Here is a 12,239-nt window from a genome sequence, read left to right as displayed (position 1 = left end):
CTACAACGGCGATTTTAGAAGTATTTCCTCAATAAAAGGAGTTCCTTCTTTTGTACATATAAGCCAATAATCACACATTCAAAGAATACTTTATGTAGTGCAATACTACTGCTGCAAATTTACAGCCCTTCAAATGCCAAGTGACAGATAAAGGTTAAGCCAGAAGTGCCTGCCAGTATTTAGATGCCTAAAAATAAGCATGGCTTTCCACATACCAATGCCATGATATATCATTTTCTCCTCGCTTCAGTGTGAACAGGCAAGGAAGAAGGAAGATGGGGTATGCCAGGGAGAGAGCAAAGACTCCATTTGTTCTGGATGCCAAACATTAGTTGGGAAATCTCACGTCTTCTCTTTTGTTTTACATTTCATGAGATGACCTTGGAAGAAGAACACCCACTGCCTTCTCAACGTGAGAGGGGAGATTGAACAGGGGCTGCCTACACCATCTCATTTGTGTGCAATTTACTGATATTCCAAGATTTAAAAAAACACTACATCTAAGCAGAATTAAAATATCAGTAACATAAGGGTAAAAAAACAAAAACAAAACAAAAAACACACACCTTACATGGATGTTGTAATTATCCCAAACCCAAACATTACATGCGAAGAAAATTCAGAGAAAATATCACACTTAAGAAATCCAAGCAAGAATGACAATGCAGAGTTAAGGTATATGAACAACCTTAATGCTGCCCCTTGGCATCACCATCCAATAAGAATGATTAAGGCACTTAAGGGTTTGTGATCTCAGATTAGATTTAACTGATTTTTGAGGCTATTAGGGCAGGTGTTTTTGTTTTCTTCATATGTTTCCTCTCTTGGTGTCAATACTGGCACGGCAGTAAAGTGTCATCTGCATACACAAGACAAGAGGTGAAATCCTGGCCCCACTGAAGTCGGTGGGAGTTTTGCCATTGACGTCAAATGGGACCAGGATTTCACCCAAGATCTATGATCTGACAGGACAGGGAAGATGTCAAATATTAGAGAGGTGCTCAAGGGCAAGGGCTTCAGCACTAAGAGCATGGGTTTGTTTTGGTTCCAGAGCACACACTGGAGCGGAAAGCAAGCTCTTTTCTCTTTTTAAGTGGTCTCAAGAAGGGAAAGAGACTAGGGCTGGCAGGCATTTTGAAGCCAGAGGTTAGCAGAGGTGCACGATGGCAGGAAGATGGCTGCAGGATATAAGGGATAACAGAGGGAGTGATTAGCTTATGCCATCACCATCATGAAGGAGGAGAGGGGTCTTTGGCTTTTACATTGTTTTGGACAGGCTTGATTCTTTCTTCAGGGAATCTCAAAGCATTCTCATATCTCTACATTAATGGTGTCATGGGTGCTGACTCCGTGGGTATTCCGGGGCTGGAGCACCCATGGAAAAAAAACAGTGAGTGCTCAGCACCCACCAGCCACAGCTGTTCATCGCCCCCACTCATCAGCTGCTGGGGAGCACAGCACACCCACCAAACAGCTGATGGGGGCGGCAGCAGCGCCAAACAGCTGTTTGGCAGCTCAGGGAGGTGCCTGGGAGCAGGGCCGGCTCCAGGCACCAGCATTCCAAGCTGATGCTTGGGGCAGCAATCTGCAAGGGGCGGCAGTCCCTGTTGTTTTGCTCCCAAGCAGCGCGCCGAATTGCCGCCGCGGACGGCGGGGGCAGTCTATGTGCCCTTAGGGTGGCACACGCGTTTCCGCGGTGGCGGCAATTCGGCAGCAGCTTCTATGTTTAGCTGTCCGCGGTGGCTTCAGCTAAACAAAGAAGCTGCCGCGGAACTGCCACCGCCGTGGAAACGTGCCTGCTGCCCTAAGGACACATGGACTGCGCCCACCGCCCATGGCGGCAATTCGGCGCACTGCTTGGGGCAGCGAAAACTGTAGAGCCGGCCCTGCTGGGAGAGGGCAGAGAGCGGTGGTCAGGGGCCTTGGGGAGGGGACGGAGTGGGGGTGGGAAGAGGCAGAGCAATGGCGGGACCTTGAGGAGGAGGCGGAACGAGGACATCGCCTCAGGAGAGGGGGGCAGAGCAGAGGCAGGAAGAGGCAGAGCGAAGGCAGGACCTTGGGGGAAGGGTCAGAGTAGGAGCAGAGCCTCAGGGCAGAGCAGGGTGGAGCACCCCTGAGGAAAAGGAAAAGTTGGCACCTGTGAATGGTGGTGTCCCAACAGAATCACAGAGGCGCCATTAATTTGCATTGTACTCTGCTACTCCTCTGTCCCCTTTCACTAGTGCAGGATAGGTTGTGAGTTCAATCCTTGAGGGGGCCATTTGGGGATTTAGTTGGGGATTGGTCCAGCTTTGAGCAGGTGGTTGGACTAGATGATCTCCTGAGGTCCCTTCCAACCCTAATAATCTATGATTCTATGATCTGCCACCAAACTGTAAGCCTCAGACATCATCCATTAGAAAGAATCCAAAATGTATTGGGCTAACTTATAGCAATAAGAAAGTTTTACAGACACGCACAACCCCTTCATCTAATTTTAGCAATTTAAAGAAAATCAAGTAAACTTCTGGGTTCACATATCCCTAAAGGAAAGAGTCTAAGGGCCACTAACTTAGAGGAAGGCAGATAATTTCCTTATTTGCATACAAGATGTCTCTCTCTTCCCCATCTCCTCTAAGTCACATGAAAATGTTTTTCACAATAGTATTTAAACAACAGATATAATCTAATAGGTATGCATAGGTTTGCTAACAGGTGTCTTACCTGATCTTCTTGTTAGAAATAATGCATTCACCTATCAGATCTCAATTTCTTCAGAGCATAGGAGTGACATATGGAAAAGCCCTACTAGTTCAGTTCCCGGCCAAGGTGACATTATTTGCTATGGTATATTTACTAGAGCTTTTCCAGTTCTAATTTTGAAGTGCCTTAAATAATGAGGCTTCTACCACTTCAGTTAGAGTCAATTTCACAGTCTAACAGAGAAACAGGAAGGACAGGAATGTTTTTAAAGCACAAGCCTAGGCAGGCCCAGCTCTAGGCACCAGCGCTCCAAGCATGTGCTTGGGGCGGCACTTTCCAAGGGGCAGCACTCCGGCTCCCCCCACCCCCTTTTTTTTTTTTTGCTTGGGGCGCAAAAAGCTGGAAGCCAGCCCTGAGCAGAGGTGAGCTGCGGCGGTGGGGGGCGCGGGGAGGGCCACAGGAAGTAACCCTGGGGGGGGGAGGGACAGAGGACCCGGTTCCCCCCCACAGCTCACCTCCGCTCCACTGCCGCCTGCTCCCATGAGTGTGCCACCGCTCTGCTTCTCCCCCATCCCTCCAAGGCTTGCCGCAATGGAGCGCAGCAAGCCTGGGAGGGAGGGGCGAGAAGCGGAGCAGCAGCGGCGCACTCAGGGGAGCAGGCGGAGCAGAGGTGAGCTGCGGCAGTAGAGGGTGCAGGGAGGGCTGCAGGAAGTAACCCTGGGAGGGGCAGAGGAACAGCTCCGCTCCTCAGCTCACCTCCGCCCCCCCTCGAGCACGCAGCCGCTCCGCTTCTCCCCTGTCCCTCCCAGAGGCGAGGGGTAGGAGGGGAAATGCAGCGCGCCCAGGGGAGGAGGCGGGGCCAGAGATTTGGGGAAGGGGTTGGAATGGGGCGGGGAAGGGGCGGAGTTGGGGTGGGGCCGAGGGGGCCAGGGGAAAAATTTTTTGCTTGGGGCGACAAAAAACTTGGGAGCTGGCCCTGAGCGTAGGAACTCTCTACCTAATTTCTGGCTCCTGCCAAAGACTGTGTGTGAAACCAGGGATGCTTAACTTCTGAGCCTCAGCTTCCCTCTGTAAAACACTACTTACCTACCTCACAGGACTGTAGTGAGAATTACTTAATTTATTAAGCCAGTAAGGTATTTTAATTAGAGGGCACTAAGAATACAAAGTATTAATAGTTCACATTGACAAGCAGCTTTTCCTGATGCCAAACTTAAGTTTTCTCTCTGATCTTAGGCCATGTCTACGATACACCGTTTTGTCGACACAAGACAGCTTACGTCGTCCTAATTACACACTGCAATTCTCCTCCCACCAGTTTAACTCGCCTGCTACTCTGACATAATAAAACCACTTCCATGAGAGGCGTAGAGTTTAGGGCGGCATTAGAGTGATGCATTGCAGTGACACTGCATTGCTTACGTTGCCCTAAGTGGCCTCCAGGAGGTGTCCCACAATGCCCACCCTGGCCACCCTTTTGAATTCCACTGCCCTGCAGCCAGGTACACAAGTGAACGCCCCTCTCCTGTTAAAGCCCTGGGAAGTTTTGAACTTGCTCTTGCTGTTTGCTCAGCATGGAGAGCTCACACAGCAACTGCGCCCGGCTGAGCATGCCGCCTCCATGCAGCAAATACCCTCCTGCCTGGAGTACACCAGAACTGTTGGATCTCCTGGGCCTGTGGGGCGAGGAGGCTGTGCAGTCACAGCTCCACTCCAGCAGCAGGAACTTGCTAAGGGCATGGAGGAGAAGGGCTGTGATAGAGACACACAGCAATGCCATGTAAAAATCAAAGAGGTGCAGCAGGCATAGCAGGAGGCAAGGGAGGCAAATATTCGCCTCTGGTGCGGAGCCGCAAACATGCCACTTCTACAAGGAGGGGGCTGAGGTCAGGGTGGTGGTGAATAGCCCCTCCCCCCCACTGAGCTCCTTTTATAGCCTTGTGTTCATAACGCACAGCACTGAAGAGCAGTGCAGGATCCATGCTTTCTGACAGAGATGGCTGGCTTGCAGGTAACCAGGGCAGTTGAAAAGCGGCTGGAAACCTAGTAGGATGCCCATGGAATGATGAGATTGAGAAAACTGCATCATGAGACGCTGTACCTGCACCATGTGGCATTGCAAACCCTTCCCAAAACACCCTGCGGCCAGTTGCACAGTGGGATAGCTACCCACAATGCACTGCTCTCTGTGTTGATGCAAGAGCTGCTACTGTGGATGCGCTCCACCAACACCAGGAGCATAGTGTGGGCATGCAACAGCAGTTTAATTACAGCAGTGGTTGGATGTCAGTGTAACTTAAGTCAACTTAACTCTGTACTGTAGACATAGCCTCTGTCTCATCATTTCTAATTATAACCAGATTTGTATGAGACAAAATAATTTTCCCCCTCCTTGTTATTTACATCCTCCAGCTACTTGTAGACTTGTGGACACCCCTTCTAACCTTTCCTCATCAATCATTTTTGTTCCTCTTCTCTGAAGTCTCTCTACTCTTTCTGGTAGTGAAGAGGCCAGAAGTGAACACATTAATCCACTCTCACTGAAGCACTATAATGAGGGAGCATTGTATTCTGTTCCTTGGTCACTATACCTCTAAACAGAATGCCCTAAAGCCCTTTTTACTGACATCTCGCATTGCAATCTCATATCTATTTGCCATCCACTAGGATTCCCAAATCTCTTTCAGAATTACTGTTTTCTCACTTCTTCCTTCTACCAAATCTTTGTGGCTCACATTTTTCCTCACATTTTATTTCCTTTTGATTTCTAATGTAAGGAGCTTGGTATCACTGCTCTGTCCTCATTAATGCTGGCAATTCCATGACATTTTGTAGCACCATTTATGTTACTATAGCACCTAGAGGTCCAATCAAGCTCAGTGCTGTACAAACAGCAAAGGAAGTCCCTCACTCAGAGAGCTGACCATTTAATTAAGACAATATGCAAAAATGGATATATACATCTGAAGGAATAGGGAGGAGGATAATAAGAACATGCATTTACACAGGCCAGGTATGTGCACAGCTTGAGGGTTCTGCATTAGAGTAGAGAAAAGAAGCAGTAAAAAGCCTCATCTCATAAACCAGTGTGTGACCAGTTCAAGTTATACTCTAAAAAGGGCATTGTGAGGATTGGTGTTAACTTACTCTGTAATTCTATACTAAATTTATGTAGTTTAAAGGTTATGCAGAAAGCGGTTTACTGGCAGCACTGAAAACTCAAACTAGTATCTGAAAAGACTTTTAGGCCTCACCAGAAGTATATCCAGTTAGAACTTAGTTGAAAAATTCTGCTGATGAAGAAACCAGAGGAGAATCCTGCTCCCACAGAAAAGTTGGAACTGCCTGACTAAAGGAGGTGAAGATTTTTTGGCCAAGTAAGCAAGCAACTATGACTGAACACGTAGAGGAAGCAGATTGGTTGAACAAATCTAATCTTTACAGTCGTTCTTTTGTTATTACTCGCTTTGAGGAATTTCACAATTCCCAACCCCACCTAGTGCGTTTCTGCATGTATTAAGCTGCAGTGCTTAAGACCAGATACTGTCTATGAGCCAAGATATGCTTCCCATGCTATCCTAGGTACAACACCCTGGGTCTATGTCTATACAGTGAAGGTGTGACTGTAGCATGAGTAGGCATACCCGTGCCATCTTAAATCTAGCTAGCGTGGATAACAAGAGTAGTGTACATGTGGTGGCATGGGCTTCAGCAGAGGCTAGTGTCCAAGCATGTACCCAGGGTCCACAGCAGGGGTATGCTCAGGTTGTTGGCCCTTGCTGAGCCCATGTCACCACATCTACACTGCTACTGTTACCCAGGCTAGCATGGGTATGCCAACCTTTGCTACAATCACACCTTCACTTGCAGTGCAGACATCCATCCATCCGAGTGCTTTTCTGCTCCTGGAGTGACAGTAATCATTTCTGAAATGGCTCCCCTCCTGGAAAGGCATCTTTATACAGGCTCTTAAAGCAACCTTATCAGAGAGAGGTTAGCTCAATTCTTCACCCTAAATGTATAGACTGGCCAGTGCTAATTTTATAAGCAAAAGAGATAAGATTCTTGGTTGGCTTTGTGGATAATTCATTTCAGTCCCCAACTCCCATCTTCATCTTCCCAATAATTAAACCAAATCAGCAGGGCTCAGAGTGACTAGGAGGCTGTTGGCTCTGCAACAGATGGAGCAGAAACAAAGACAACAAGTATGCGGTTGTTGGACCTCTGCCATGGCTTAATCAACAAAAACATGCACTCATTTTATTTACAAGGAAATATGTTTTAGGATGGACAAGTGTTGTTTGGAAAACTTCTTAGGAGGAACTGCGCAGTGCTGGAAATCTAATTTTAAACTTTGTTTAGACAAGGCTTTCCTAAAAAAACAGACAATCGATAAACTTTTTGACTATAGTTAGCATTCATGAGTTTAGTGAGAACATGAACCCAACAATACAGCCAGAGAAGCTAAACAGCTGCAGTGCCAATATAGCACTTCTTGGTTCAGATATAGAACAAGAGCAACCTTAACTGGTTTAAAGAGTCATTGTATTTTAACAATGGTGTGCTACTCTTCCTAGCACAAACACATATTACGCACATAGATGCTATAACAAAGTACAATGCAATATCTATGCAATATGGAGAAGCAAATGTCATACAAAGTGGTCGTTGTGTTTATATTAGCAGTGGTAACCTACCTACTATTAGTGTTACTTAAACAATGATACTGCCTGTAAAAAAGCAAGTTATATCAACAATGAACATATACAATGAGCCCAATTCTGTTCCCATATATAGGCTGGTGTCCGCCTGAAGTAATACCACTTAAGTGTCAAGTAAGATAATCACTTCCTGTGATTATAAAGCAGCACCTCAATGCTCAAGAATATTCTGGTACTGTAATGCAAACAAAGGTTCAGAAATTAAACAGTTACTATCCGAGTTATGCAGATTTCACCTCTATGGCCTCATGTAATTGTGGATATGTCTATCCTCGAAGCTAGGGGTGTGATTCCTCGCTCGCACAGACATACTCATGCTAGCTCTCATCAAGTTAGCATGCTGAACATAGTGTAGCCAGGAAATCACAGGCAGTGACAAGGGGCAGCAGAGGCTAGCTGCCCCAAGTACAAACAGCCTGGACCCCATGCGTATGTACTCGGGTGGCTAGCCCATGCCCCTGCTCCCCACTGCCTATGCTACCACAGCCACACTACTATTTTTAATACACTAGCTCGATCAGAGCTGGCGCGAGTATGTCTACACAAGCTGCGAATCAAACCCATAGCTCCAAATGCAGACATACCCTAACCTAAAACTGCTTGCAGGTACCAGTGTCTGTAGATAGGCTGGAACAACAGTTACTTTCACACGAATGACAAGTGGAGGGGGGGGAAGGAATACTGACAGTGGGCCTGGTGTACAGTTGTAATATAAATTTGCCTAATCACTGGACTAATGTGCCTATATAGAAGTGGTTTTACGTATGAACAAATAAAATCCCTCTTGACTTTAAATTAATATAGATACAAAAGAGCCTTGATCACTTTATAGGGAAAAAAAGCGCAGTCCCTTTTCCAGAATGGTATTCACTCCCTTGGGCAGAAGGCCGAGGCTTATACTGCTCTGATCAGAAACACAACAAACAGGGGAGCGGACATGAAGAAACAGGAAAAGCAGCTTTATAAGGACATATTTACACTTGCTATTTCAGTAAGTTTCCCAGTGCAGACAAACCCTATGGAACTTCTGCACACACTGCTCATTCTGAAGACTGACCTCAGCAAGTCACAAATTCAGTCAGTCAGTCATTCAGCACTCAGGGTTTCATGTCACTGGTTCAATCAGAGTAAGATTTACCATATCCAGGTCAGATTATTGGTTCATCAAGTTCTACATCCTTCCTCTAGCAGGGACCAATACCTTGTGCTTCAGAGGAAAAGCAAAGCCCACAAGGCACCTGGTCAACTGTGCAATGTTGTATATGGATGGGAGCCATTTCCCCCTGGCCACATGCAGGAGTCAGCTTATACCTTGAATCACCAAAGGCTTTGGCTCCTGCAGGATCTTAAAATCTGACCAGTATCTGCAATGGGATGCAGAATCTTAATACAAATTTAAAAAAAGTACAAAACAAAAAGGGACAAAGAAATCTCCCTATTCCCACATTTAAAAAAATACCATTTATAAAATAAACATGATTCTCCAGAATGTGTTATAATGGGATAACCATACATCTTAAGTACCACTTCACATGCACTTCACAACAGACTTTTAGCTTGCAGTTATCCTGTTTAACCCATGTCCTGCAGCGGGCAATTGTTTCTGAGCACATCGTCAGTAATAAGAGGATTCCACTACTGGTTACAACTGGGTCTCGTTGCCATTAAAACAATATAGAACATTAAAAAAAATTATTTACTGTGACATAAGCATCAAGAGTTTCATGGCTTGAACTGCTACTTCATGGTCCTTGTCCAGAGTCATGGACACAATTCGATCCTAATGGATGTAAAACGACAATAAAAAGATGTAACACTTTTTGTTCTGGACAAATATTTATTTTGCTACAGTTAGATCCTCTCCACTAGTAACAAGAGACTTCTTTGTATTGCAATGACTATTTCCTAAGAGATGTAAGAATTTGCTTACCACCAAGTTGTTCCATCATTATGTTACATTTTTCTTTGAGTTAATTGACTAATACAAAATTTGTGTAGATTCAAGTATGTCTCCACAAGAAACTGACTGCAGCTCACAAACTAAGAATGATTGGCCACTTGTTTGTAAATGAAGAACAATTAGTAACAATTTGCTAAATCAGGGTAAATTCTAAGCTACAATGTTACATAAATAATTTCTCTACTCAAATGTGAAAATATTCTGGAAGCCATAACCCTGCTAAAAAGGTAAGTAGATTTTGGATCACATGGCTGTTGAACAACGCACAGCAATATTACACAGATTAGGGCAGAAGTACAGAGGGCTGCTGTAAAACTGTTTAAAATATGGGTTGAGTTTAGATAGGCAGAATTTATTTACTCAGATTGAAACTTGGCTAAAACATGAGAATTATGGGCCTCCTCTTTCAGAAAGTGCCATGGGATTTTTAGTTACTATAAAGAGCCAAATCCTTGGTTTTACATGACATCCAAAAGACTGTATCTGCAGGCCTCAGCAGAAGAGTATGCACTAACTGGGGCATTGGTTCAGTCCTCCAAAGGAAGAGTGCCACCTATGGAGTCATAATACCACTTCCTGCAGCACCGTGGGTTTTCTTATCCAAGTACTGACAAGGCCCAACCCTGGCTAGCTAGTGACAGTTGATGAAATCACAACCAAAGGTAACATTAAAAAGTAGAGTGCTGACTGCCTGCAAGATTCAGAGTCATGCTGGTTCAACACAGAGTCATGCTGTACATTCTGATAGCAGTCTATACAGAATCACCCAATTCAACATCTAACATACAAACCCAGTTTTGAGGGGGATAAAGGAACACAAGGGGCTTTGGGATGCCCAATACTCCTTGCCAAAAGAATCCTGGCCAAGAGGCTGGACACGGCTGTCTGCAGAGCCTGCCAACACCGCTTTGTTCGTTGACCAAAGCAAAAACAGAATGTTCTCATGAATGAAGAGCAACATCCCACAAACTCCCCCACCCAACAATCCTAGCCCATATAAGGGACCAAGAGCCAACTCTGCTCAAAATATCAGATCCTGTGTGGCTAGCCAAACCAGATTTTAAAAATAGAGAATGGTATTTCCATTTACCTTGAATCTGCTAGTAAAGAGATCCATTTTGGATACCAGCTCTTTTCTGTCATAAATTCCTTGCAGTCCCAGAAGACACTTCAACCGCACTTCAGGTTGCTATAAAACAAAGAAGAATCTGCTAAGTGACAAATCTTTGGCACTGATGTTATTTACTGATGATCTGGTGGTCATCCTATGGTAATTGGAGCCCTATAAATGCCTACGATAGAAAAAGCAAAAACTGCCTCAATCTCCATTACCAGACAGATCTATAGTTATGTCACATATGCCTAATAGCATACAATGGGCCAAACTGAGAGGTGATCTCTAAGCTCATGTTACACTCCCACAGAACTTACAACCAATTACCAACGGGAGTGCAAGGAGTCCACGATCATGTAATTCCAATGCCCAGGGTGTCAGAAGGTAAAAGTTGGGGGTGGCCTTCTTATATCCTTCTGCTATTTGTTTCTCTTGCAACACTTTCCTCAGATATTAGTTAAACCAATTTAAAGTCTCTTACAGTCCCAAGACTAAGTGGGCCAAATTCAGAGATAAAATGTATGCATGTTATACAATACTAAACTAGTCTAAGTCTAAGTCAGTATGAGGGAGTTTGGGTTGACCCTGGGGCACCCAGTGAAAGTTTTATGTTACACCATCTAGACTCCCTCATGCCAAGTCTACACTGAGAAATTATTTCGGATAAGAACACTCACAGTTGCCATGGGCTGTCCTGTTTGACACATCACATTGACTGTCTGTGACTAATCCTAGAATCCCCTCTATTCCCTACTAGGGTATATTACCACAACCAGCTGACATGTTGGTAAACACAACAGTCCTTACCTACCCTGGTGCTGAAACACGTCTGAACTCATGTTGGTTAAAATGTATCCTAACATGAAACAATTTTCCAGTGTAGACAAGCCCTCAGGCTCCCTTCTGTGTTTGGCTAACAAATATAGTTGGTTTATACCAAAAATATTTATGGGTTTTATAAAGATTTACCTCATTTGTTTCTCTGTAAGCCAATACTACTATTCACAATGGTTCTATAAAAAGAGTGCCCTTTTCCTAGACTTTGAAATGCCTCAAGTGTAATGCTGCAACTTTAAAAGGTCAAAACCTTTAAGAATATTAAAAGACAGTCATTCTGAGGCTCTAAAGCAGAACTCACTGAGCTCTACTGAACTCTTGTGGCAAGGGGTGTCTGCAGAGCCCCTGCAATAAATTACTGCCTTGTATCCACTATCATCTCCTTCATGCTCTTTTTTTTTTTCATTCTCCCTCTAACATGGCAGAAAAATAAAAGAAACCCAAGCAGTGCAGCTCTCCTACAAGGAGGCTATCCATTACTGCAAACTTCCCATTCTCCTACTTAAGACGGAACACAAATGATGCCATGCAGCAGCAAGCGTTGACTAATGAGTCTGTGTAAGATGCTCTTTAGTTAGAAATATAAAATGAAAGATCACCAAAGAATACGGACACTGATTTTCAAGTTGTCTAATTTATCCTTCTGTACCTTCACATTCATCAGGCACATTTCTTGAACTTTGCTCACCTCTGTAAAATTTTAAGGCCCTATTTCCACAGATGGACTGCTGCACCTGTTGAAGCTTCTTGCAGGATGAGAGACCAAACTTGTTACTTACCGCTGACTTCTACCTGGCATACCACAGACAAGAGCTGTGCAAACTTATAAAGACACTCAGAAAAACCATTGTACCTCAATACTGGCTTGCGCCAACCCACACTATTCCATTCCTGGGGTGTAATCCTGAATAGAGACTACATCTGT

At 44.8% G+C, this 12,239-nt stretch overlaps 1 protein-coding gene across 11 annotated transcripts in view; it reads right to left on the bottom strand.

Moving 5' to 3' along the window:
• The window catches only part of LOC120399924 (cohesin subunit SA-2-like), a 96,144-nt gene that overhangs the window by 52,200 nt on the left and 31,705 nt on the right, over positions 1-12,239 (bottom strand). For all 11 annotated transcript variants that reach the window (XR_005595413.1, XM_039528165.1, XM_039528215.1 and 8 more), the window contains 2 exons: positions 10,454-10,552; positions 9,104-9,183 (listed from right to left, as the gene is read on the bottom strand). Coding sequence is in view for 10 of the 11 variants with exons in the window: in XM_039528165.1 (XP_039384099.1) it covers positions 9,104-9,183; positions 10,454-10,552 (179 nt within the window). In the remaining variant the exon portion in view is untranslated. The remainder of the gene's footprint in view (positions 1-9,103; positions 9,184-10,453; positions 10,553-12,239) is intronic.

The sequence above is a fragment of the Mauremys reevesii genome, linkage group 1, assembly GCF_016161935.1.
Source record: "Mauremys reevesii isolate NIE-2019 linkage group 1, ASM1616193v1, whole genome shotgun sequence".
Taxonomy (NCBI): Eukaryota; Metazoa; Chordata; order Testudines; family Geoemydidae; genus Mauremys; species Mauremys reevesii.
Note: the sequence above shows the minus strand (reverse complement) of the source record. Positions and strands in the feature narration are given on the sequence as shown.